This window comes from Mastigoproctus giganteus, chromosome 9 (assembly GCF_048544385.1).
Source record: "Mastigoproctus giganteus isolate SK-2022 chromosome 9, ASM4854438v1, whole genome shotgun sequence".
Lineage (NCBI taxonomy): Eukaryota > Metazoa > Arthropoda > Arachnida > Uropygi > Thelyphonidae > Mastigoproctus > Mastigoproctus giganteus.
In genome coordinates this window covers 71,787,998-71,811,682 of record NC_143583.1, presented here as the reverse complement: position 1 = coordinate 71,811,682, position 23,685 = coordinate 71,787,998, and the positions used below count along the sequence as shown (strand labels likewise).

The window sequence follows — 23,685 nt, the reverse complement described above, 5'->3', positions numbered from 1 at the left end:
TCTGAAGCCTAAAGATCAAAATACAAGAAACCCGGTAAAATACAGGCCAATCACATGCCTCCCAATGATGTACAAGATCCTGATCAGCTGCATAAATAAGAAAATATCAGACCACTTAGAGAGTTAAAACATAATGGCCAAACAGCAGAAAGGATGCAAGCAGAGGAGCAAAGGATGCAAGGAGCATTTAACCATAAATGCCGCAGTTATGGAGCAAGCCTTCAAGAAGCACTGCAACCTATACACGGCTTACATCGATTACTACAAGGCCTTCGACTCCGTACCTCATAGCTGGCTAATAGAGACCCTGAAGATCTACAAGGTCAATCCGATAGTGACAAACTTCCTAGGAGCAACTATGGTGAAATGGAGTACACCATTAATGTCGAGAACATCACAACCAGGCCAATCCCCATTAGAAGAGGAATCTTTAAGGGAGATGCTCTGAGCCCACTATGGTTCTATCTAGCACTCAACCTGCTATCCACTATGCTCAATGGCAGCAAGTATGGATATAACCTCAAAGAAGTAAGAAAGAACCTCTACACCCTCACCCACCTGATGTACATGGATGACATCAAGCTCTACGCGGCAACCTAGAAGCAACTCCAGCAACTACGCCAGATCACCAAAGAATTCAGCAAGGACATCAGGATGGAATTTGGTGTAGAAAAATGCAAGACCCACATACTGCACCAGGGAAAATTAGTTGGCTGAAACTACCAGCTGCTGGCTGTTAAAGAGATCAAAGCTATGACAGAAGGAGAGACCTACAAATACCTAGGGATGATGCAGGCTGAGCAGTTAGAGCACAAGGAAATCAAGAAGTGCCTGACCGAAAAATATCATCAGAGACTCAGAAGTCTGCTGAAGGCAAAATTAAATGGAGGGAACACAGTTAAAGCCATAAACACCTATGCAGCTCCAGTACTAACAAACACATTCGGGGTCATAGATTGGACTAACACCGAGCTAGAAGATATCACACAAAAGACAAGGACAATGATGATCAAGAGTTGTTCACCACCACCTGAAGTCCTCAGCGGAGAGAATAACAATACCTCGGAAAGAGGGAGGAAGGGGCCTGATAGATCTGATAGAACAACAGAAAACAGCGATAGTTAACCTGAGGGATTACTTCGAGAACAACACAGCACCACTCCACCAGGCCATAAGGAAGATAGATAAGTGGTATACCCCACTCAACCTATGCGAGGAAACCCCTCCCGCCCATGCAGTACAAGAAACAAAGTTAGAAAGATGGGCAAAGAAGACACTACAATAACCTCCATCAAGATCACATCAACACCATTGCCTCCAATGCATGGCTCACAAGTGGGACGCTCTTCCCTGAGACTGAAGGATTCATGCTGGCCATCCAAGACCAGGTAATCAACACCAGAAACTATAGAAAATATATCGCAAAGGAGCCCGGAATGTCAGATGACACAAGTCAACGATGCCACCTGGCCTCAGAAACGACCCAAAACATCACCGCAGGGTGCAAGGTGATCACCCAGACTGAGTACTCTCATAGACACGACCAGGTAGCCAGGATAATACATCAGAAGCTAGCGAGGAAATATCAGTTGACCAAAGGAAGTGTACCATACTACAAGTACGAACCCCAGGCAGTACTAGAGACCCGAACCCACAAGCTGTACTGGGATTGCGCCATAATAACGGATAAGACCATCCTGCACAACAGACCAGACATAACCCTTGTGGACAAGATGAAAAAGGCTACCTACCTGATTGACATAGCGGTGCCGAACACTAGCAATATCCAGAAAACCCATGAGGAAAAAATTAGGAAGTACACGAACTTGAGAAATGAGATCAAGGAGATGTGGCATATGCAAGAAGGTGAATCATCCCAATCATTGCGTCAACCACTGGTGTGGTACCAAAGACTCTACATAGCAGCCTAGCAGCAATAGGTCTCCCAGAGAACACCTACAAGGAACTCCAGAAAGTTGCAATCTTGAACACCTGTAGGATAGTCAGAGATTTCCTTGACCGACAGTAACACCAGATATTACAACCACCCTGTGTACTTGGTAGCAGTACCTGTCACTGAGTGGAACCCCCAATGAGGGAGAAATAATATAAGAGCAACAACAATATTAATAATAATACCAGTTGACCAAAGAGAGTGTACCATACTACAAGTACGAACCCCAGGCAGTACTAGAGATCCGAACCTACAAGCTATACTGGGACCACGCCATAATAAAACGGATAAGACCATTCCGCACAACAGACTGGACATAACCCTTGTGGACAAGATGGAAAAGGCTACCTACCTAATTGACATAGCGGTGCCCAACACTAGCAATGTCCAGAAAACCCATGAGAAAAAATTAGTAAGTACACGAACCTGAGACACGAGGTCAAGGAGATGTGGCATATGCAAGAAGTATCGACCATCCGATCCTTGTGTCAACCACCAGTATGGTGCCAAAGACTCTACATAGCAGCCTAGCAGCAATAGGTTTCCCAGAGAACACCTACAAGGAACTCTAGAAAATCACAATCTTGAACACCTGTAGGATAGTCAGAGATTTCCTCGACTGACAGTAACACCAGACATTACAACCACCCTGTGTTGTTGTTGAAGTGGAATTTATTGGCACAAGGGAACCACCCTGTGTACTTGGTAGCAGTACCCGTCATGGAGTGGAGTCCCCCAGTCAGGGAGAAATAATATAAGAGGAACAATAATAATAATGATCATTGGACACTGCTCTTCGTGGACTAATATTATTACTGGATTCCCCCAGGGTTCAGTGTTGGGTCCATTGTTTTTTTCTGCATTTATTAATCATATTGATGATGGCATATCACGCTTAATGTCTAAGTTTGCAGACAATATGAAGGTCGGCAAGATTATTAATGACACTAGCATTAGCAGAGGCATATGATGCAAGAAAACAAGCTTATGCAGGATCGGCCAAAAAAAAAAAAAAAAAAAAACGCTTCCACTTCACCCCTCCCCGTTCGTTCGAAATACCTGTCCAGCTGAGCTTAAATTTATTTAGGCTATCAACTTCCACAACAAGGGATGGAAGTCTGTTCCACCAACCAACTACCCGCTGGCTAAAGGCAAATTTCTGCACATCTATCCTACATCTGTCTTTCCTCGATCTGAATTTATGCCCTCTCAGGTGATTATTCTGAGCAAGAAGAAGAATCCCATCGGCATTGAGCATGCTCAAACCATTCAAGGCTTTATACACCTATATCAGATCACCTTGCTGGTGCCTAGTCTCCAGACACTGTAATTTGCAAAACTTAAGCCTTTCTTCGTAAGAGCAACCCTTTGTTCCATTCACTAATCTTGTTGCCCTTCTCTGTACTCGTTCCAGCAGCTCTACATCCTTCTTGAAATGAGGCCTCCAGACCTGTATACAGTACTCAAGGCGTGGCTTGACTATTGCCTTATAAAAGGGAATAATCACATTCTTATCCCTGCTAGAAAAATTCCTGTATATCATTGACAATACACCATGAGCTACTCTTGCAGCCCGTCTGCAATGATCAGAGAACTTCATATCTGCCTGCACAATTACCCCCAGGTCCTTTTCATTCTCTACCACTGTCAGTGTAGTACCACAGAGTTGATACGTTGCTCTGGAGTTGCTGTTTCCCATATGTAGTACTTTACATTTGTCAATGTTAAACTTCATTTGCCACCTCTCAGCCCATCTGCTCAACCTTTCCAGATCCTGTTGTAGCAGCATAGCATCAGTAGTGTCCTTAACAACCCTGCCAACATTTGTATCGTCTGCAAACTTGGACATTAAGCTTGATATACCATCATCAATATCATTTATAAATACAGAAAACAATAATGGACCCAACACTGAACCCTGAGGGACTCCACTAATAACAGTACGCTACTGTAACAGGATCTAGAAAAGTTGAGCAGATGGCCTGAGAGGTGACAACTGAAGTAACCCCAGAGTAACGTATCAACTGTGTGGTACCACACTGATGGTGGTAGAGAATGAAAAGGACCTGGGGGTAATTTTGCAGTCAGATATGAGTTTTCTGAGCAGTGAGGATAGTCTGCAAGAGTACCTCATTGTGTCTTGTCAATGATATACAGGAATTTTTCTAGTAGATATAAGGAAGTTATAAGGAAAGTATACGGAAATATAACGCAATGGTCAAGCCATACGTTGAGTACTGCATACAGGTCTGGAGGCTTCATTTTAAGAAGGATGCAGAGCTGCTGGAACAAGTACAGAGAAGGGCGACAAGATTAGTGAATGGAACAAAGGGTTGCTCTTACGAAGAAAGGCTTAAATTTTGCAAATTACAGTGTCTGGAGATTAGGCACTTGAGGTGATCTGATTGAGGTGTATAAGGCCTTGAATGGTTTGACAAGCTTAAGTGCTGATGGAATTCTCCATCTTGCTCAGAATAATTGCCTGAGAGGGCATAAATTCAAATTGAGGAAAGACAGTTGTAGGATAGATGTGCAGAAGTTAGCCTTTAGCCAGAGGGTGGTTGATTGCTGGAACAAACTTCCATCTGTAATTGTAGAAGTTGATAGCTTAAATAGATTGAAGGTAGAACTAGACAAACATTTGGAGCGAGTGGATGGGTGAAATGAGAAGGGGTTTTTTTTTTTTTTTTTTTTGGCTGATGGTGAATAAGCTTGCTTTCATGCATCATATGCCTCTACTAATGCTAAAAAAAAAAAACTCTCATCATCCTAAAATCACTGTTTATATGTACTAACATGAATTTTGAAAGAATTTAATGATTACTCTAATAATTAAATTATTACCTGTACTGCAGCATCTTTCATTTCTAATGCCTCTTCTACAATGGATTTTTCAAGTAAATTTTTCTTTGGATAGTCACCAGTTTTTTTTAAATTTCCTTCGCATGTATGTCCTCTTTTTGAAACAGCATTCTTTTCCACCTTTGTCACATCATATCCTACTAGAGGCTAATGAAAAAAAGCATACTTGATTAATTTTTTATTAGTTGAAATGTTAATGGGATCTTTAAAACAGAACTTTAACTTTCATTTTTCTTAGGGGCAGGGGTTCCAAGAATGATGAAGGAATACAGAAGTGAAAGTTTTCTGGATTTAGTGGATTGACTATTTTCTACACCAGCATGTTAGAGAGGCTGTTATTTGTTATTTGTTATTTGTTATTTGGTTTTTAGGAGCATTAGCAACTAAGGCCATATTGCTCCGGGATATGCGGTGGTCATTCCCTTGACCTTTCCGCATCCTCCGTATTTGGTGGTGACGGGCTCGAACCCCGGTCTAATCAAGAAGCGTGTGCTACGCACTGCTGCTCCTTCCCACCTGGCTACGGAGGCGCCGTTAGAGAGGCAACAAGAAAAACCAAAGCTCTTCATCTGATTATCAGCAGTGACAATTCATACAATAAGAATCTCCGGATAAAGGAATCACTAGGTAGCAGTGATCAGAGTGTACTGATGTGGGATTTACCTAAAGATATAACCACTACTTTCAAGAGTAAAGGGAAGGGATTTTGGTTTTGTAAAGGTGACTATTTAGAGAGTTTTAAAATTCTTTTCAATTGATCCCATTGACACCAAATGCAATTTGGTTTCAGTGGGATCAACATACCAAATGCAATTCTAAATGTGAAGCAGTCAGTGAGGTAACTGTAGAAGCAACCAGTCTTTTTATACCAATTAAAAGATACTATTGAAATCTCAGACCTAAATGGCTGTCAGATGAACTGATGAGATGAATAAACACAGATATATATACACTAAGCAAAAATTAGTCTGCAATCAAATCACTAAGAGAGGATCAGGCAAGCTGGGGCAGATTATGTGAAGTCTTCAGCTAAGAATGCAAAGAAAAGTAGCAAAGAATTCTTTGCTTATGTTAGCACTAGAAGGAAAGGGATGAATCACATTGAACCAATAGATATGAATGGCATAACTACTGATGATTCTGTTCTGCTGACATATGGAATAAATATTCTGCATCTCCATTCACACATTAAGTTTTTAAGGATGGGGTTACCAAAAGTATACCAAGTTATAACTAAGAGTTAAATGATTTTGTGATAACTGAGAGAAAAGTGAAAGAGAAACTGTTGGAGCTAAAAGTAAATAAGGCACCTGGGCTGATAGAATCTATCCAATTATGTTAGAAGCAACAGCAGTAAATCAAATCTTCAGACATCATCATGAGAGGATGAGTTCAGCAATGTTCTATAAATTAAAATGTACAAATGTCTCCCCTATTCATAAAGGGGATCAAAGGGTAACATAAGTAATTACAGACCTGTTGGCCTGACTTCTGTTCTAGGGAAAATAATTCAGTTAGTATTAGTTGAAGCATATGATGCAAGAAAGCAAGCTTATACAGCATCAGCCAAAAACAAATCTTCCCATTTCGCCCATCCAGTTACTAGCTGATGGTTAAAAAAAGTAATGCAGGGTTACCTTGACAGGAATGCAGTTATATGGTGATCACAGCATGGATTTGTTAAGAGGCAATCTTGTTTGACCAATCTGATTAGCAACTATGGTGCAGTAACAAGAGAACAGGATGCAAAAAATGTTGACATCATGTACTTAGATTTCCATAAAGCTTTTGATTCTGTTCCACACAAAACACTAATGTATAAACTGGAGTAGTGTGGTATTAGGAGCAAGTTACTGCTAAGCATTGGATGAGTGGCAAAAGATAAAGGGTGATTATAAATGGGCACTGCTGTTCTTGGATTAATGTTATTAGTGGAGTCTCCTCAGGATTCAAGTGCTGGGCTGGTTGTTGTTTTCAAGGTTTATTAGTGATATTGATAAAGACATCTCAAGTTGAATGTCTTAAGTTTTCCGATGATACAAAGGTTGGAAGCATGGTTAATGGCAGGAATCAGGGTATATTTTTGCAACAAGAAGAGAAATTAGGCTGGTAGCTGTTAGATTTAATACTGATAAATGCAAAGTACTGCATGAGGGGTGCCTCACAGCCAGGTGGGAAGGAGCAGCAGTGCGTAGCACATGCTTCTTGATTAGACCGGGGTTCGAGCCCGCCACCGCCAAATACGGAGGATGCGGAAAGGTCAGGGAATGACTAACGCATATTCCCGGAGCAATATGGCCTTAGTTGCTAATGCTCCTAAAAAACCAAATAACAACTGCACGAGGCAGAAATCTCAGAAAAATATACCGAGTGGTGCCATACTAGAGGTCATAGAAAACAAACATCTAACATATGATGTAGTAACAAGGGAACAGGAAATAGTTTGTTGGACATCAAACTCTCTGAGCAGCACAGATGGACTGCTAGGACAGTTTATGGGATTTTGCCAATGATATAGAGGAATTCTGCCTGCAGGTATAAGGAGATAATTATTCCATTGTAAAAGTCAATGGTTAGGCTACATCTTGAGCACTTCATACAGGTCTGGAAGCAACATTTTAGGAAGAATGTAGATATCATGGAACAGGTGCAGAGAAGAGCAACAAGATTAGTCAGGGGCACAAAATGGTTCTCTTACCAAGAAAGATTTCAGCTCTGCAAATTGCAACATCTGGAAACTAGTCACCTGGAAGGAGACATGGTTGAGATTGAAATACTTAAGGCTTTAAACAATCTGAACAAACTAAATTCTGATGGCACCATAGCTCTCTCAGATGACACACATAAGGGGGCATAAAGGGTTGCAGGATGGATGTGCAAATTTTGTTTTCAGCCAGCGGGTAATTGACTAGTTGAACAAACTTCCATCTGGTATTGTTTTAATAAATTTAACATGTTCACTGTCCAGGGAATCACATGTGATGCACAATAGTTCAGGCATCATATGTGATTTCCAAGGACCTTGCCAGCTTAAACATTTTTAAAAATTGAACTTCTGACTTCTGACCTATGTTTTTAATCTTTTCTGGACTAATACAAGAAAATATATTTTTTTAGAAAAGTTAATGAACCTGCGTAAAAGTTTCCTAGTTTTTACACATAGCTACATCAAATATTTCAAATTACATGCAATGTTAGGAGTAAATAAAACAGATTTCAAAATGTGAAGAAAAGTGTATTTTATTTCCGAAGTACAAAAAACTGAAAAAAAAAAAAAAAAGACTAATTTTTATGTTTATTTTCAAAACATTTCATACAATATGGCTTCTCACATGATTTACATTCAGTATGAACTTGCTTAGCAGCCAATTTGGGATTTTTTCCAGCAATTTTTGCTTCTTCGTGACATCCATGACACTTTTTCCTGTGAATTTTACCATGGCAAAGCCTCGGAATTTCTGACAGAAAATGCTGAGATGAGAATTGACAAGTGGTTGTACTAGAGATTGGTTCCTTTTTGATTCCCATCAATTCTTTAGTGATTGCCTCTCTCACTTCTAAAAGAGACATTTTGTCTTTCTTCTCTTGCTGCAATTCATTTAAAATTATGAATGTGTTCACAATTGCTGTCCCAAAAACTAATTCTATTGCAATTTTTTTATACCATATCAATGATTTTCTCATTGGTGACTGGTAACTTGAAAGTTGGTCTGATACCTCGATCCCCTTTTTTGCCTTATTGTATTCAGTTATCATTTCTGGTTTTACTTGTTCATTTCTTCTTCCACACTTCTTTATTTCATCACCAAAACATGTTGACAACATCAAAACATCTCTCTTATCATGCCACTTAGTGATCACAATATTATCTTTTTGCATTGTTATTTTTTCACCCCTGCGTAATTTTTTCTGGTTTATTTCCTTAGGAACTCCCAATCTATTACTACAAAGTGTACCACATAAATCTGTTTTATTTGATTTCAGGTAATTTGCAAGAGGTATGCTAATATAATAATTATCTGCAACTAGAAGTCGCCCTTCATTTATTAGTCTGTCTAATAGCTTTATAACCACACATCCAGGTTTATCGATTCCTGTCAGGGTTTGCGGGGTTTGACCGATGTACACATCGAAAGACCAAACATAACCATCTTTTGTACACAACTTGTATACTTTCAATCCATATTTGTTACTTTTTGAAGGGTTATATTGCCTGAATAGAAGCCGACCTCTGAACGATATCATAGATTCGTTGATAACAACAACATTCCCGGGAAAGTATAAATTATGTAAATTTGTAATTACTAGATCAATAAGGGGTTGAATTTTATACAATCTATTAGAATGTTCTGCTGTGTTATCTGCAAAATGCCAGCATCTTAGTAGGTTAGTAAAACGATTGTAAGTCATTCCAAAATTATGTAACAATGGATGATAGTACATAGGGTCTGTTTTCCAATAATACTCCCATCTCGGATATGAAACAATACCTGAGAATAAGATGACTCCCAAAAACTTTTTCATTTCACTTTCATTAGTATCTTTCCATCGTTGCATTCTTCCTTTCACTGTTACTTGACTATTCATAACCTGATGAGCATATAAATTTGTCTGGTTCACCATAAGATTTATGACGTCTTCATTTATAAATTTATAATAAATGCGGGTTATAGAAGCTTTACTATTTTCCATTACACTGTCAATATTTTGGATACTGGATGAACCTATGAAAGTTTCCTTCTGAGGAGGAGAAATGTTGTAAGTCCAATGACTTTTACTAACACTAGCAGAACCTTCATGTTGCCCTGATGTACCTGCCATATCCATCAATTGTGTTAATATTTGTTTCATTTCATTTCCACTGTCAATATCAGGCTCTGAAACTGTATCTGGTACGTAATCGTCGTCGCTATTGCTAGAAATTGGCTCGTAGTCACTTTCCTCCAATATTCTTTGCAACTCCTCATCACTAAGTCCACAACTACCCATTTTCACACTAGAAAGTAACTAATAACTTGAGACCATGGCCGAAACACTTCAAGGTCAACAATATAACCTGAAAAGTAATAAAATTGGCGGGTAGTTGTAAACGAATCATACATGATTCATTTACAACTATATGGAGTTGTAAATGACGTGGAGAAGTAAATTTGTATTCACAAGTCCGGGCATCACATATGATGCATAGTAAAAAAAAAAAAAAAAAAACACATAAAAAACACTACATACAATATACAAAATAGCTATATGTACACACTTATGTACACACCTTGATTAATCTGATAGTTTCATATCTGGACTTCTGAGGTCACACAAATGTAATGTATGGGGACAATGAATGTGTTAAGAAATGATTAGATAAGTTATTAGAGGGGATAGACAGGTGATGTTGGTAGTGTTGCTTCCTTGCATCATTTTTGCTATTACTAAAACTAAGCCAAGTTATCACCAGTGGATAGAAATTGATGGAATACATATTGGTAATCTTTGATCAGATGGAAAATTTTGAGGCAGTGTAGCAGTTAGCAGTTGATGGGTTCCTTCATTACTTTGGAAAGAGTTATGGTAGATGCAATAGGATAATAATTGGAAGGGAGGTTTGTTTGTTATTTGATTTTTAGGAACATTAGCAACTAAGGCCATATTGCTCCGGGGATATGCAGTGGTCATTCCCTGACCTTTCTGCATCCTCCATATTTGGTAGTCCCAGGCTCAAACCTCGGTCTAATCAAGAAGCGCATGCTACGCACTGCTGCTCCTGCCCACGTGGCTACAGAAGTGCCTTGGAAGGGAGGGATTTGTTAAATTTTTTCAGGAATTCACTGAATATGAGCAATTTTCCATGCAGAAGTGAAAAACACTAAAGGATTAAGAGAGTGTAAAAAGGAGACATAATATGGGACTAAACTCTGGTGCACTGTTTTTGAAAACAAATGGAAAAATACCATTGGGACCTAGATAACTCTTAGCATCAAAACTGTTCAGTATTTTCCTGATGTCCTTCTGTCAGAAGACCACAGGAAACAATGAATGGAATGGTAAGAGGTGATTACAAAGATATTTAATACAAGAGGAGGAAAGGTAGAATAAGTCAAATTTATCTTTAGTCAAAGATGCAACAGAAACATTAGAATGTATCAGAGTTAGAAGTATGGATGGATGGACAGAAATTGCAGCCAATAGCCTTAGCAAGAGACCAACAGGTCTGAACTATTTAGCATATTCTTAATCAATTTTGGACTAATAACTTTTTTACAACTCTCACAAGCTTTAATGTAGGCAGAAAATGAAGTTGGAGAATTTCCGACTGTACCTTGTATATATTTATTATTCACCTATCTTTTCATGAATTTTACACAGTATCATGGCAATAAGCAAATTTCACTAAATAAGTATTAAGGAGTCATTTCATCATATGAAATAAATAATTTAATTTTGTTTTAAATGAAAAAATGACTGTAATGCTGTATTTCTTACCCTGGTAATAGTGTAAGTTGATCCTAATGAATTTTTGTCCTCCTTAATAAGTGTAGCAGATCGAGAACTCTTCTCATCAGTCTGCTGCCTCAATGAAAGTTCATTTTTTAGCACCTCAACATATTCTTCAAGGTCTGATATTCTATACTTTAAACGTGGGATATCTACCTTTAGTTGTTCTACTTCCAATTTTAGTTCTAGGTTTTCTCCAGACAATTTTCGACACTATAAGTAAAAAATTCCTTAAGGATTTAAAGCACATATAATACCCATAAATGAAAGTTTGCAGTAAAGATTTCATACAAAATAAAATATTTCAATGAGTCAGTTTTATAAAATGATTCAAACTTACATATAATTTGTGCATTTTATGCTAAGATTAATTTGTAGAAAAATCTGGTTTTATAGCAAAGACATATATTTAATATTCCTGTGTATTTCAGGCAAAGCAGTCAATAATTTCCAAGGAGAATAAGCAACTGACATTTGAGTAGAGGAAACACAAATTAAAAGTGATTAAGGAATTATGGAAATTCTAAAGAAATTCAGACGTTCAGTATGCATGGGAAGGTCAATAATGACAAAAGTGAAGACTCATCTATGTGATAAATCTGAAGAGCAGGGAACTGCTGGCATCATAAATAAATAGATGTTGAAAGAAAAGAATGCCAAAAAGTGCTGAAAATGTTCGAGCTGTCAAAGATCCTTGGGAATCATCAGAAATCAAAAAGATAGAGGTCTCAAGAGCTATATGAATTGATAAAGTGCTCTTAAAAGACTAAACTGTAACACAAACATGCATTTAATAGTTTTTACAAGCATTTTATTGATAATTAATTCCTACTCTGAACAAATAAAACCACTTCTAAGGTGGCCATTTATAATACTTGACACTATATCAGTGGGCATTAGCCAAAAAAAAAAACCCTCCCATTTCACCGATCCATTCACTCCAAATGCCACTCTAGCTCAGCCTTAAATTTATTTAAGCTATCAACTTCCACAACAACAGATGGAAGTCTGTTCCAGCAGTCAACTACCTGCTGGCTAAAGCCAAATTTGCACAAAATCACTACTTTCCTCAATTTGGATCTATGCCCCCTCAGGGGGTATAGATCCAAATTGAGGAAATGTGGTTCGTAAACTGAGCAAGAGGAAGAATTCCATCAGCATTGAGCTTGCTCAATGCGTTCAAAGCCTTATACACCTCAATCAGATCACCTCGCAGGTATCTAGTCTCTAGATGCTGCAATTTGCAGAACTTAAGCCTTTCTTGGTAATCTGCCAAGTGAACTTGGCACTGTTTGGTGAACTTAAGCCAATCTTGTTGCCCTTCTTTATACTGGTTTTAGCAACTCTACATTCTTCCTAAAATGAGGCTTCCAGACCTGTACACAGCACTCAAGGTGTGGCCTCACTATTGCCTTGTACAATGGAATAATCACCTCCTTGTCCCAGCTAGCAAAATTCCTAAATACCATTGACAAGACTCCATGACATGCTCCAGCAGCCTGTCTGCACTGTCAGCGAACTTCATATCTGACTGCACAATTACTCCAGGTGTTTTTCATTCTCCACTTCCCTGAGTGTAGTACCACACAGTTGGTACGTTTCTCTTGGGTTACTGCTACCCATATGCAGTACTTTGCATTTGTGAATGTTAAACTTCAGTTGCCACTTCTCAGTCCATTTGCCCAACTTATCTAGATCCTGTTGCAGTAGCATGCTGTCCTTACTGTTGTTAACAACTGCCAACCTTTGTATCATTTGTAGTTACTTGTGTCACACTCTGAATCCCCTTTGTGAATTGGGGATACATTTGCACATCTCTAGTCCATGGGTGCCTCCTGTGAATTGAAGGAAGCTCTCATAATTATGGCTAAGGGTTTTCTTACCTCCTTTGCTGCCTCCTTTAATATAACTGGATAGATCCCATCCACCCCAGGTGCCTTCCTTATGTTTAACTTCAACAATTTCTCATCCACTTTGCTCTCAGTTATTACAAAATCACTTAGCTCACTGTTAGAGTTTGATAAACTTCTGGCATTCCCCTCCTTGAATAACTCCTCACGTGTGAATATAGATGCAAAATACTCATACAGTTTATCAGCTACCTGAGCAGGATCGTCAATAGTCAAACTGTCTATGTTAAGTCGAACAATCTGTTTCATTCCCTTCCTTCTAGACTTTTCATAAGTAAAGAGGTCTGTTGTTTTTATTTGCATCCTTTGCCAAAGATTTCTCGTAATCTGACTTCACCTGTCTAACTTCCTTTGTGACTTGATTACAGACTAGCTTATATCTGCCATAGGCATCTGTGTTACTTGATAATTTATATGCATCCCATGCATTTTTCTTCTCTGCCACGAGCCTCATTAATTTATCCAACATCCATTTAGACCTATACCCTGAACATTATTTCTTAGTTGGTATGCAAATTCTAGTAGCTTTCAAGATTAATTTCTTGAATTCTTTCCATTTAGAATTAACCTTTTGTAACATCATCAGTTGATCTCACTGTATAGAATTTAAAAACTGTCTGAGACCATTGTAGTCACCTTTACGAAAGCAAAAACCCTTCCCTTTACCCCTGATCATAGATACATCTTTAAGTAAATCCCACATTGGTACACTGTGATCATTGTCACCCAGTGGTTCCTTTATCTGCAAATTCTTAATGCATGAATAATTACTGCTGATAATCAGATCAAGAGTATTACTCCCTCTCATTGTCTCTTGAACATGCTGCTGTAAAACATAGTCATCCAATAAATCCACAAAAGTCTTGCTAGTGTGCGAGTGACCAATCCACAAGTTCCAGTCAACATCCGGAAAGTTAAAATTCCCCATTATAAGACATTCTGATTTACTTTCCCACTATATTTCTCTGCACAATTGTTCATTATACTCATCAGAGTTATTAGGCCTATAACATACTCCTACTCTCATTTTTCCTTTCCCAGTGCTTATGTCACACCACACTGACTCAACATTACATTTCCCACTAATGTCAACTGGATGTGTGACAGATGTGCTGTCACATATCCAGTCATAGATGTGCTGTCTGTGTGACAGCACATCTATGATATCCCAACAATATCTGACTTTGATGTCTTAACCAGCACTTAAAATTCATAAAATTTATTAACCATACTTCTAGCATTGGTGTACTACATGTAATTATACATGCACCTGTTCCTACTCTTAGTTAACCTAACACAACTCATGTATTACTTATTCCACGATGACTCTCAGCAGTCCTGGAAATCTCCAGCACCTTGCTTTCCAGGCTGCTGCTCATTCTGATACAAACAGTGCAAGAATAACTTTCGCCTCTGCCTGCAGCCACTGTTAATCTTTTAGTCTGTGATTCCTAAGTATTAACATGAATGGGTGTACAAAAAAGAAACATGTGGGGAATTAAGTATGACATTGAAAGTAGAAGAAAAGCAAATAGCAAAAAAAGCTTTCCTCAATTAATCTAATAACTTAAATTGAGAGAGAGAGAGAGAGAGAGAGAAAGAGAGAGAGAGAGAGAGAGAGAGAGAGAGAGAGAGAGAGAAAGAGAGAAACAGAAATCTGAAAGAATACATACCTTTACAAGCTTTCATACTTCAAACACTTTTCCAACAGAGAAGTCTATTGTTACTTATTCGCAGTATCACCACCCAGAGGCCATTTAAGGATTGGTTGAACCCCTCATAAGTGTATGTGGGTATGTATCCAAGGTATAAGATGTGACAATCCAGTTGTGACTTATTTACACAATATGAGAGATATCAAGAGGTGATTTCTAGGGTTGTACAGTCTCATATTACAAAAAATTATTAAAGTTTATTTGCTGCCTGATTGCGTTTGGTACAAAATTTAAGCCAAATAAACATTGCAAACAAAGTCCTCTAAGAGGTCAATTTATATATGTCACAAGCTGTCTCCTTACTTTCAAAATCAATTGAATATCATAAAAATTGCAGAACAGATAATAAATTTAAATGATTTCTTTAAAAAGAAGAGTGGTAACTGAAATGGAGCATAAATGAAGAAAATTTTATGATCTACTTTTTCAACATTTTAGAGAACACAATACAGTCAAGCATAATGATTAATTTAAATTTCTATATAATTCGAATTGTGGCACAGAAATAAACAATGACAAGCTGCATAACAATTTTATGGTTTAGAAATTCTGTGTACAGATGGCAATCAGAAAAGTATCTCTTGTATCGATTTATACAAATTTAAAATATTTGCAAAACTATTTTGAAGACAGTCATTCTCCACCAAAAATCATGAAATTCGTATCCTCAAATTTTACAGTATCATTGTCAAATCTTTTTTTGTGGTGCTGAAAATTCTGTAATTCTCAGAATTCTGAGAATTGCTAGTATCAGCAGCCATCACCAGAATTTTTCAAAGATGAAAGTTAATCACAACTTAACTCTGTTCTATGATGATATAAGATTACTTGAATGGGTTGGCAACTTTGATAACTGAAAATGCCACTGGCAAGGATTTAGACTTGGATGAAATGATCCAAAGATTTGCTGCTGTTAAGGCCAAGAAAAGTTAATCTTTGAAGCTGAAATTAATTACTTGTTTATTAAATTTAAATTAATTAATATGATAACTAAATTTAATGAGATGCACACAGTTCATACCCATTCATACTCTCTTTTTAAGGCAATTGGAAATTTTCAGCTGGGTAAAGGTTTTATTGTATCGCTGTTTCATAAGGTTATTTCTTCATATCTCTCAGAGCAGCAGTTCTCAACTTTTAAGGAGAGTCAAACTTTTTTTGTCAACAAGCCAATACTGATGAAAATACGATGATAAAAATTGTGTAGGCTGTATATAGGATTAATACTGTGATATCACTGATATGTATATACATTGCACAATATACATATTAGAAAACAACATTTCTCAATAAATTTCAATATAATTGGCAAAAAATGTACATAAAATTACCAAATTTTCACACAAAACCTTGAATGGTATTTTTTAAGTGAAGCAACATAAAATTTTATGTTAATTGTAAAGCAATATGAAAAACAATTAAATGTAATAATGATCATGAATTTAAATTATTGAAAAAAATGCAAAGAAATATTTATGAACTGTAGTGTTACAAGAAAAAAGTTTAATGTTTTGTAGCATGTGATTTACGGAATTGATTTTTGTTTGAGATTATTTCCATCAGCCTGGGTTCTAAAGATGTGTGGATATATAAAACACATGCGAGAAGACTATCCATTAATTTGGATCTTAATTTAGACTTATGTTCATTGTAGAGAATGTTTTTTCATAGATATAAGTACAGCCACTCCCTGACATACGTAAGGGTTGCGTTCTGTGGAACTCTACGTAAGTCGGAATTTCCCTAAATGCTTATGCAGCACTCGCAAATCTGATTGAATTTGATTGAAGAAAATAAATTTTCAACGAACATGTAAATAACCACAAGGGATCACATCTGGTGAGTATGGGCTTGGCACACATAACATTAACAAGTTTTACCTTTCGAACATCATTGCCAGAATTAACCCTCCAGCTGATAAGCACCCGCCACTGTGGAAGTTGAGGGATGTGGAGATTTAGAAGGAGTTTTTTCCAACACATCACAAAATTTATCTGCAGCTGCAGAATCAGCACTGGCAATTTCACCGCATACTTTAATGTTCTGGAAACCAGCATGATGCTGGAACCTATAAAACCATCCATTTCTTACCACAAACTTGGCTTGGGGTTCGCCATACTTATCCTTAATATCTTCATAAATACTTCTTGCTTTTGCTTGAATGGCCATTGGACTCAGGGACACTCGCCTTTGAATCTGATTTTCCATCCATATTATTAATAGCTTTTCCATCTTTGATATAGCACCTGAATGCCGTTTTGTGATCACTGTTGATCTTAAGTTCATTGATCCTTTAACACGTTCTTTTATACACACACTGTCCCTTAAAATAGTATTCATTGTTGAAGCAGAGAGACCATGCAATAGATGACAAACTTTGTCCTAATTCCGTGCAATAGATCACAAACTTTGTCCTGCTTCGTACTTCTTAATCATCTTCATTTCTAAATCAATTTTGTTTCATTTTCTAGCGCTGCCAGCACTTGCACTTTCCGATGGTCCCTTTCCCTTCACCATTTTAATAAGTATATAGGAATGAAGAGAAGATTCTGAAAATTTATTTATGTTTTTTATATGATTGAAAATTTCAGTGAAGGGAAACTCATTTCACCATAATACTGTAACATAAAAACCCACAGAATTCCAGTTATCAGTATTATCGCAAATGCAATAAGATTGAGTTTACTACCTGTTTATAATATACTGCGCTAACAGAAAAGCCCAATAAACCAGAAATTGCAAACTGTTTTTATTGTTTTATGGCAGTGGCCTTCAGAAATGTATTTTAGGAAAATATCACAAAGGCATTCAAAATTGATTCTTATAACGGAAAATATGATAATAATGAAAATGTAGTGCAATTTCCATTATAAAAATGCCATTTTAGAGAGATAAATAAATAGCTTAGTTATAAGCTATTTATATTTAATTACTTTATTTAGTTATTTAATATTGTAGGGAAAATTTCAACTTCCGAGGTCTTAGAGCGAATTACCTAAAAAAACAATGTGTTATTGTGTTCACATTATGATTTTTTTACGATACCTCCATTTATTCCTATAGGATGCAAAATATGTTTCCACAATTTTTTTAAAGTTTGCACCGGCCAGCAAAAACTTACGTAAAGTTGAATTTCCTTAAGTCAAATATATTACGTAAGCCAGGGAGTGTCGGCATTACTTCCAAATAATGAAGCCATTTGATGTTAGTGCACAAATCTTATGATTCTATAGAATCTGAACAAAGATTTTCTTTAAATTTATGCATAACATTATAAAACAGCTGTGGGCCACATACAAAAAACTCACAGGCTGCAGAAGGCCCGTGGGCCACACTTTGTGAGCACATCATTTAATAAGAGTATCAAGGCAGCTTCTGGTTGTGAAACTTCTTACTTTATTCTTCTATTTCTTCACTTCACACTTCAGCTACATATTTTTAACCTTGAAATGCTATTGCTATTTCTTCTTCTGTTCCATATGATATCTGACCCTATCTTCATCTTCAAGCTCTTCAACTCTGATTCCATCTAAATCAGTAAGGATATAGATATCATTTAATAGCTTTTTTTTTTTTTTTACATAGACTTGCTACTGTAATCTGCTGTAGCAAATTACAGTACTTCATACCAGCTTGCACCCCAGTTGTAAATAACATTTCTCACGTTATAATTTTTAATATTGGGCATTTTCTTTTCTCCTCCTGTTTCCTGATTGTCAAAATGGTCAAAAAAAAAAAATAATAATAATAATAAAAAAAAATCATAAATCCTTCAGTTGTTTCTTTCAATACAAATGTACCCAGCTTAGTATGCCTTCTTGATTCTACAAGCTATACGAGAACTGTAGCATTGGAAGGTATGATCCTTATAGCTCAAACACAGCATGGTTTTGTTAAGGGGAAGTCTTGCCTGACCAACTTGATTGGATACTATGATGCAGTCACAAAAGAACTGGATGCAGGGAATAGCTTTGATATTATATACTTGGATCTTAGAAAGGCTTTTGATACTGTTGCACATGGAAGACTGCTACACAAATTGGAGCAGTGTGACATTGGAGGCAAATTGCTGCTATGGATAAAGGGGTGGTTGAGGGGGAGAAGACAGAGAGTGGTAATCAATGGACACTGCTCATCGTGGACTAATGTTATTAGTGGAGTCCCTCAGGGCTCAGTGTTGGGTCCATTATTGTTTTCTGTAGTAGTAGTAGTAGTAGTAGTGGCACTTGATGCAAGAAAGCAAGTGTAGGAGCTTATGCAGCATCAGCCAAAAAAAAAAAAAAAAAAAAAAATCACACCATACCCTCCAATTGCCTGTCCAGTTCCTCCTTAAATTTATTTAACCTATCAACTTCCACAACGACAGATGGAAGTTTGTTCCAGCAATTAACCACCCGCTGGCTAAAGGCAAATTTCCACACATCTATTCTACATCTGTCTTTTCTTAATTTGAATTTATGTCCCCGTAGGTTCGTATTCTGAACAAGTGGGAGGATCCCATCAGAATTCAGCGTGCTCAACCCATTCAAGGCCTTATAGACCTCAATCAGATCACCGCGCAGGTGCCTAGTCTCCAGCCACTGCAATTTGCAGAACTTAAGCCTCTCTTGGTAAGAGGATCCCTTCATTCCCCTCACCAATCGTGTTGCTCTTCTCTGTACACGCTCAAGCAAATCTACATCCTTCCTAAAATGAGGCCTCCAGACCTGTACGCAGTACTCAAGGCGTGGCTTGACCATTGCCTTATACAGAGGGACAATCACCTCCTTTTCCCTGCTAGCAAAATTCCTATATATCATTGACAAAACCCCATGGCCTGCCCTAGCAGCCTGTCTACATTGCTCAGAAAACTTCATATCTGACTGCACAATTACTCCCAGGTCTTTTTCATTTTCTACCACCTTAAGTGTAGTACCACACAGTTGGTACGTTTCTCTGGGGTTACTTCTACCCATATGCAGTACTTTGCATTTGTCAAGGTTAAACTTCAGTTGCCACTTCTTAGCCCATCTGCCCAAATTATCTAGATCTATATATATATATATATATATATATATATATATATGTATATATGTATATATATATATATACATATATATGTATATACATATATACATATATATATATATGTATATATATGTATATATATATATATATGTATATATATATATATATATACATATATATATATATATATACATATATATAAATGATTTATATTTATAAATATTGATGTGTTTATAAATATTGACTGTATTTATAAATGATATTGATGATGGTACATCAAGCTTAATGTCCAAGTTTGCAGATGATACAAAGGTTGGCAGGGTTGTCAAGGACACTACTGACACTATGCTGCTGCAACAGGATCTGGAAAGGTTGAGCAGATGGGCTGAGAGGTGGCAAATGAAGTTTAACATTGACAAATGTAAAGTACTACACATGGGAAACAGCAACCCCAGAGCAACATATCAACTCTGTGGTACTACACTGACAGTGGTAGAGAATGAAAGGGACTTGGGGGTGATTGTGCAGGCAGATATGAAGTTCTCTGAGCAGTGCAGATGGGCTGCAAGAGTAGCTCATGGAGTATTGTCAATGATATACAGGAATTTTTCCAGCAGGGATAAGGAGGTGATTATTCCATTGTATAAGGCAATGGTCAGGCCACACCTAGAGTACTGTATACAGGTCTGGAGGCCTCATTTCAAGAAGGATGTAGAGCTGCTGGAACGAGTACAGAGAAGGGCAACAAGATTAGTGAATGGAACAAAGGGGTGCTCTTACGAAGAAAGGCTTAAGTTTTGCAAATTACAGTGTCTGGAGACTAGGCACCAGCGAGGTGATCTGATAGAGATGTATAAAGCCTTGAATGGTTTAAGCATGCTCAATGCTGATGGGATTCTTCCTCTAGCTCAGAAAAATCACCTGAGAGGGCATAAATTCAAATTGAGGAAAGACAGATGTAGGATAGACGTGCGGAAATTTGCCTTTAGCCAGCGGGTGGTTGGTTGGTGGAACAGACTACCATCCCTTGTGGTGGAGGTTGATAGCCTAAATAAGTTTAAGGCTCAGCTGGACAGGTATTTTGAACGAACAGTGGGGTGAAGTGGAAGTGGGTTTTTTTTTTTTTTTTTTTTTGGCTGATGCTGCATAAGCTTGCTTTCTTGCATCAAATGCCTCTACTAATGCTAAATGAAAACGCATTTGATATTGCTATCATCATTTGATAAAGTTTCAGCATAAAGATGAATTAAAATATTAATTGGATGATGGCATTAAATAAGAATATCAATGCCTTAATGTTTTCATTGTGAAATCAGAAATCATTTTTAAAAACAAAGTTTAGAATTGTATCAGTAAATTCTCTTTTAGAAAAAATCTTCATTTTGCATAAATAAAATAAAGAAGGCATTCTGAATCATAGCAGTTTTACTGTAATAAGCTACTGTTTCTACTTTATGATTCTTTTAGATCCAATTTCTGGATGCACATATTACATCACTATTTTGCATATCAGTTCTACCATAGTAATCTCAAGAAAAAGAACTACAAATTGTGCTAAACTTTGTTATTTTTAATGTACTTCTATTTCCATAGAAATATAACATTATTTAAGACCCTACCTTTTCTTTGTATGCATTCTCTGTTTTTTCAGTAAATGGATCTTCTGAACTTGGCTTTGTTTCTCTGACAGGTCTCTAAAAATAAGATGTTCAATGTATCTGCTACTATAGAGATGCAATTTCTGTCAAATATTTTCTAAATATAAGTGCGTGTACAAGTATGCACAACATATTTAGGAAAATAAAACGAGAATGTGTAATACATGTATGGAATACAACTACAAATACAGAGGATTTTTTTAAATTAATTGAATCAATTTTGCATATATTATGAAATTATATGATGAATAAGAAATCATCCTGTGAATGTTTAGGGTTATTATTGTATTAGAAATAAAGGGAGAGAAGACAGAAAAAGAAGATATACAATTAAGTATACACATAAATTTGATACAATTAAAATTTTAATTTGAACAAAAAAAGTATAAGATTTATGAACAAAAAAATACCCACATTACATTACATTATTAACAGTTGACATTTTTGTTAATGGAGAAACTGTAAAAACCACACAATAATTGTTTGCATTTGGTACTATTCTAATTTTCACTAATTTTAGAAAACTATTTAAGAAGATACATAAGGCTTGCTGAGACTGACTTGTATCCTCTATATCCAGCACTTTCAACGTTTGTAAAATTAAATAAAGAAATAAAAATAAAATAAAACAGAAAACAAAGTAAGATAGAAAATATTCTTGTGGTTCCTAACTAGAGGAGACAGGACAGATAAATCCTTTCAGTTGCACAGGGCATAACGTATTCATGTATTCTTGAAAATACATTCAGAAGAGATCTGCAACTTTCAAAATAAACAGCCTGTCTTCCAGTTTGCTATCCTCAGACACAAAGTCTGGCAAAAAAACTTTTTTTCATACAGTTGAATCGGTATTTGCATCACCTCTTGAGTCAATGGTTAATCGAACTGTTGGCATAGGTTGGTTATTTGGTTTTTAGGAGCATTAGCAACTAAGGCCATATTGCTCCGAGAATATGCGGTGATCATTTCCTGACCATTCCGCATCCTCCGTATTTGGTGATGATGGGCTCGAACCCCGGTCTAATCAAGAAGCGTGTGTTATAATATTGTAAATATCCTGTACGAGAGTTCGAACCACATAGGTGGCAACAGATAGTTAAATTTATTATCTATTATAACTACTTAGATTTTACAAATGTAAGGTTATACCTTAATACATATAACTTAGACTTGATAGGAGATATGGAATTTATATAACGTTAAATTGGTAGGAGATAAAACTCAATACCGAAATATATATATGTATATAGTGTTATTATTGCATTAGGATATAAATTTAATGTAATATTTTTAAATGTATTGAAATTGAATTGAAATCAGACCGGAGCAGCAAAACAAAAAGTCTCAAGGTAGTGGGAATGCTGTGGCTCAGGGGAGAACTGAAGGGGCCGGTTGCCTTCTGAAACACAGCCTTTTGAAATGTACTGCTTGTTTGATGTTCGTGGAAATTTCAGGAACGGGACATGATATTGCCAAGTGGGGATGTCTTTGTGTGTGCTCAATGTAAGGAGTGTGAGGTGAGCGGACGCGCTCGTCAGGGCTCCTCAGTTAAGTGGATTGGATTACTGTGATTAGTGCTTTTAAATATTTGATTTATTTAGATATTGTTGGATTATTTTGTTATAGGTTTTCCTGTAACAGTTTGATTTTTATAATATTATAGATATAATTTTTTAAAGTTAATTTTCATTGATATTTAGCTAATTTTAATAATGGTAGTTATGAGATCTGCCTTAAACACGTCACAGGGTATTGTGACTCACACGGAAATAGCCGATGGCGATTTACGGGTGAGTAATGATTTAATCCATTGCAGAACCTGCGGAATGTTTTCCAAGGTCGACCTGGCGACTAATCATAACTCACCTGGGGATTCTTTTCTTTGTGATCGATGTAAGGAGTGCAACGATCTTAAATTACAATTTAGTGCACTGATGGAACAATTTGAGTCACTGAAAAAACAGGTGCTTGTCCTCGAGAATAATGCATCTGGGAGCTCATCAGGGACTCAAGACTCCAGCAATCTACCAAGTGATGCACACCCGATTTGGGTCTCAAAACAGAAAAACCAAGTGCAAACTACTCTGGTT

General features: G+C 36.9%; 1 protein-coding gene across 1 annotated transcript in view; it reads right to left on the bottom strand.

Annotated features, from left to right (window-relative positions):
- LOC150080439 (centrosomal protein of 290 kDa-like) overlaps nucleotides 1-23,685 on the bottom strand; it is a 124,466-nt gene that overhangs the window by 79,667 nt on the left and 21,114 nt on the right. Inside the window, exons 2-4 of the mRNA XM_090380693.1 lie at nucleotides 21,557-21,631; nucleotides 11,294-11,518; nucleotides 4,799-4,963 (exon numbers count right to left, since the gene is read on the bottom strand). Coding sequence (XP_090236819.1) covers nucleotides 4,799-4,963; nucleotides 11,294-11,518; nucleotides 21,557-21,631 — 465 coding nt within the window. The remainder of the gene's footprint in view (nucleotides 1-4,798; nucleotides 4,964-11,293; nucleotides 11,519-21,556; nucleotides 21,632-23,685) is intronic.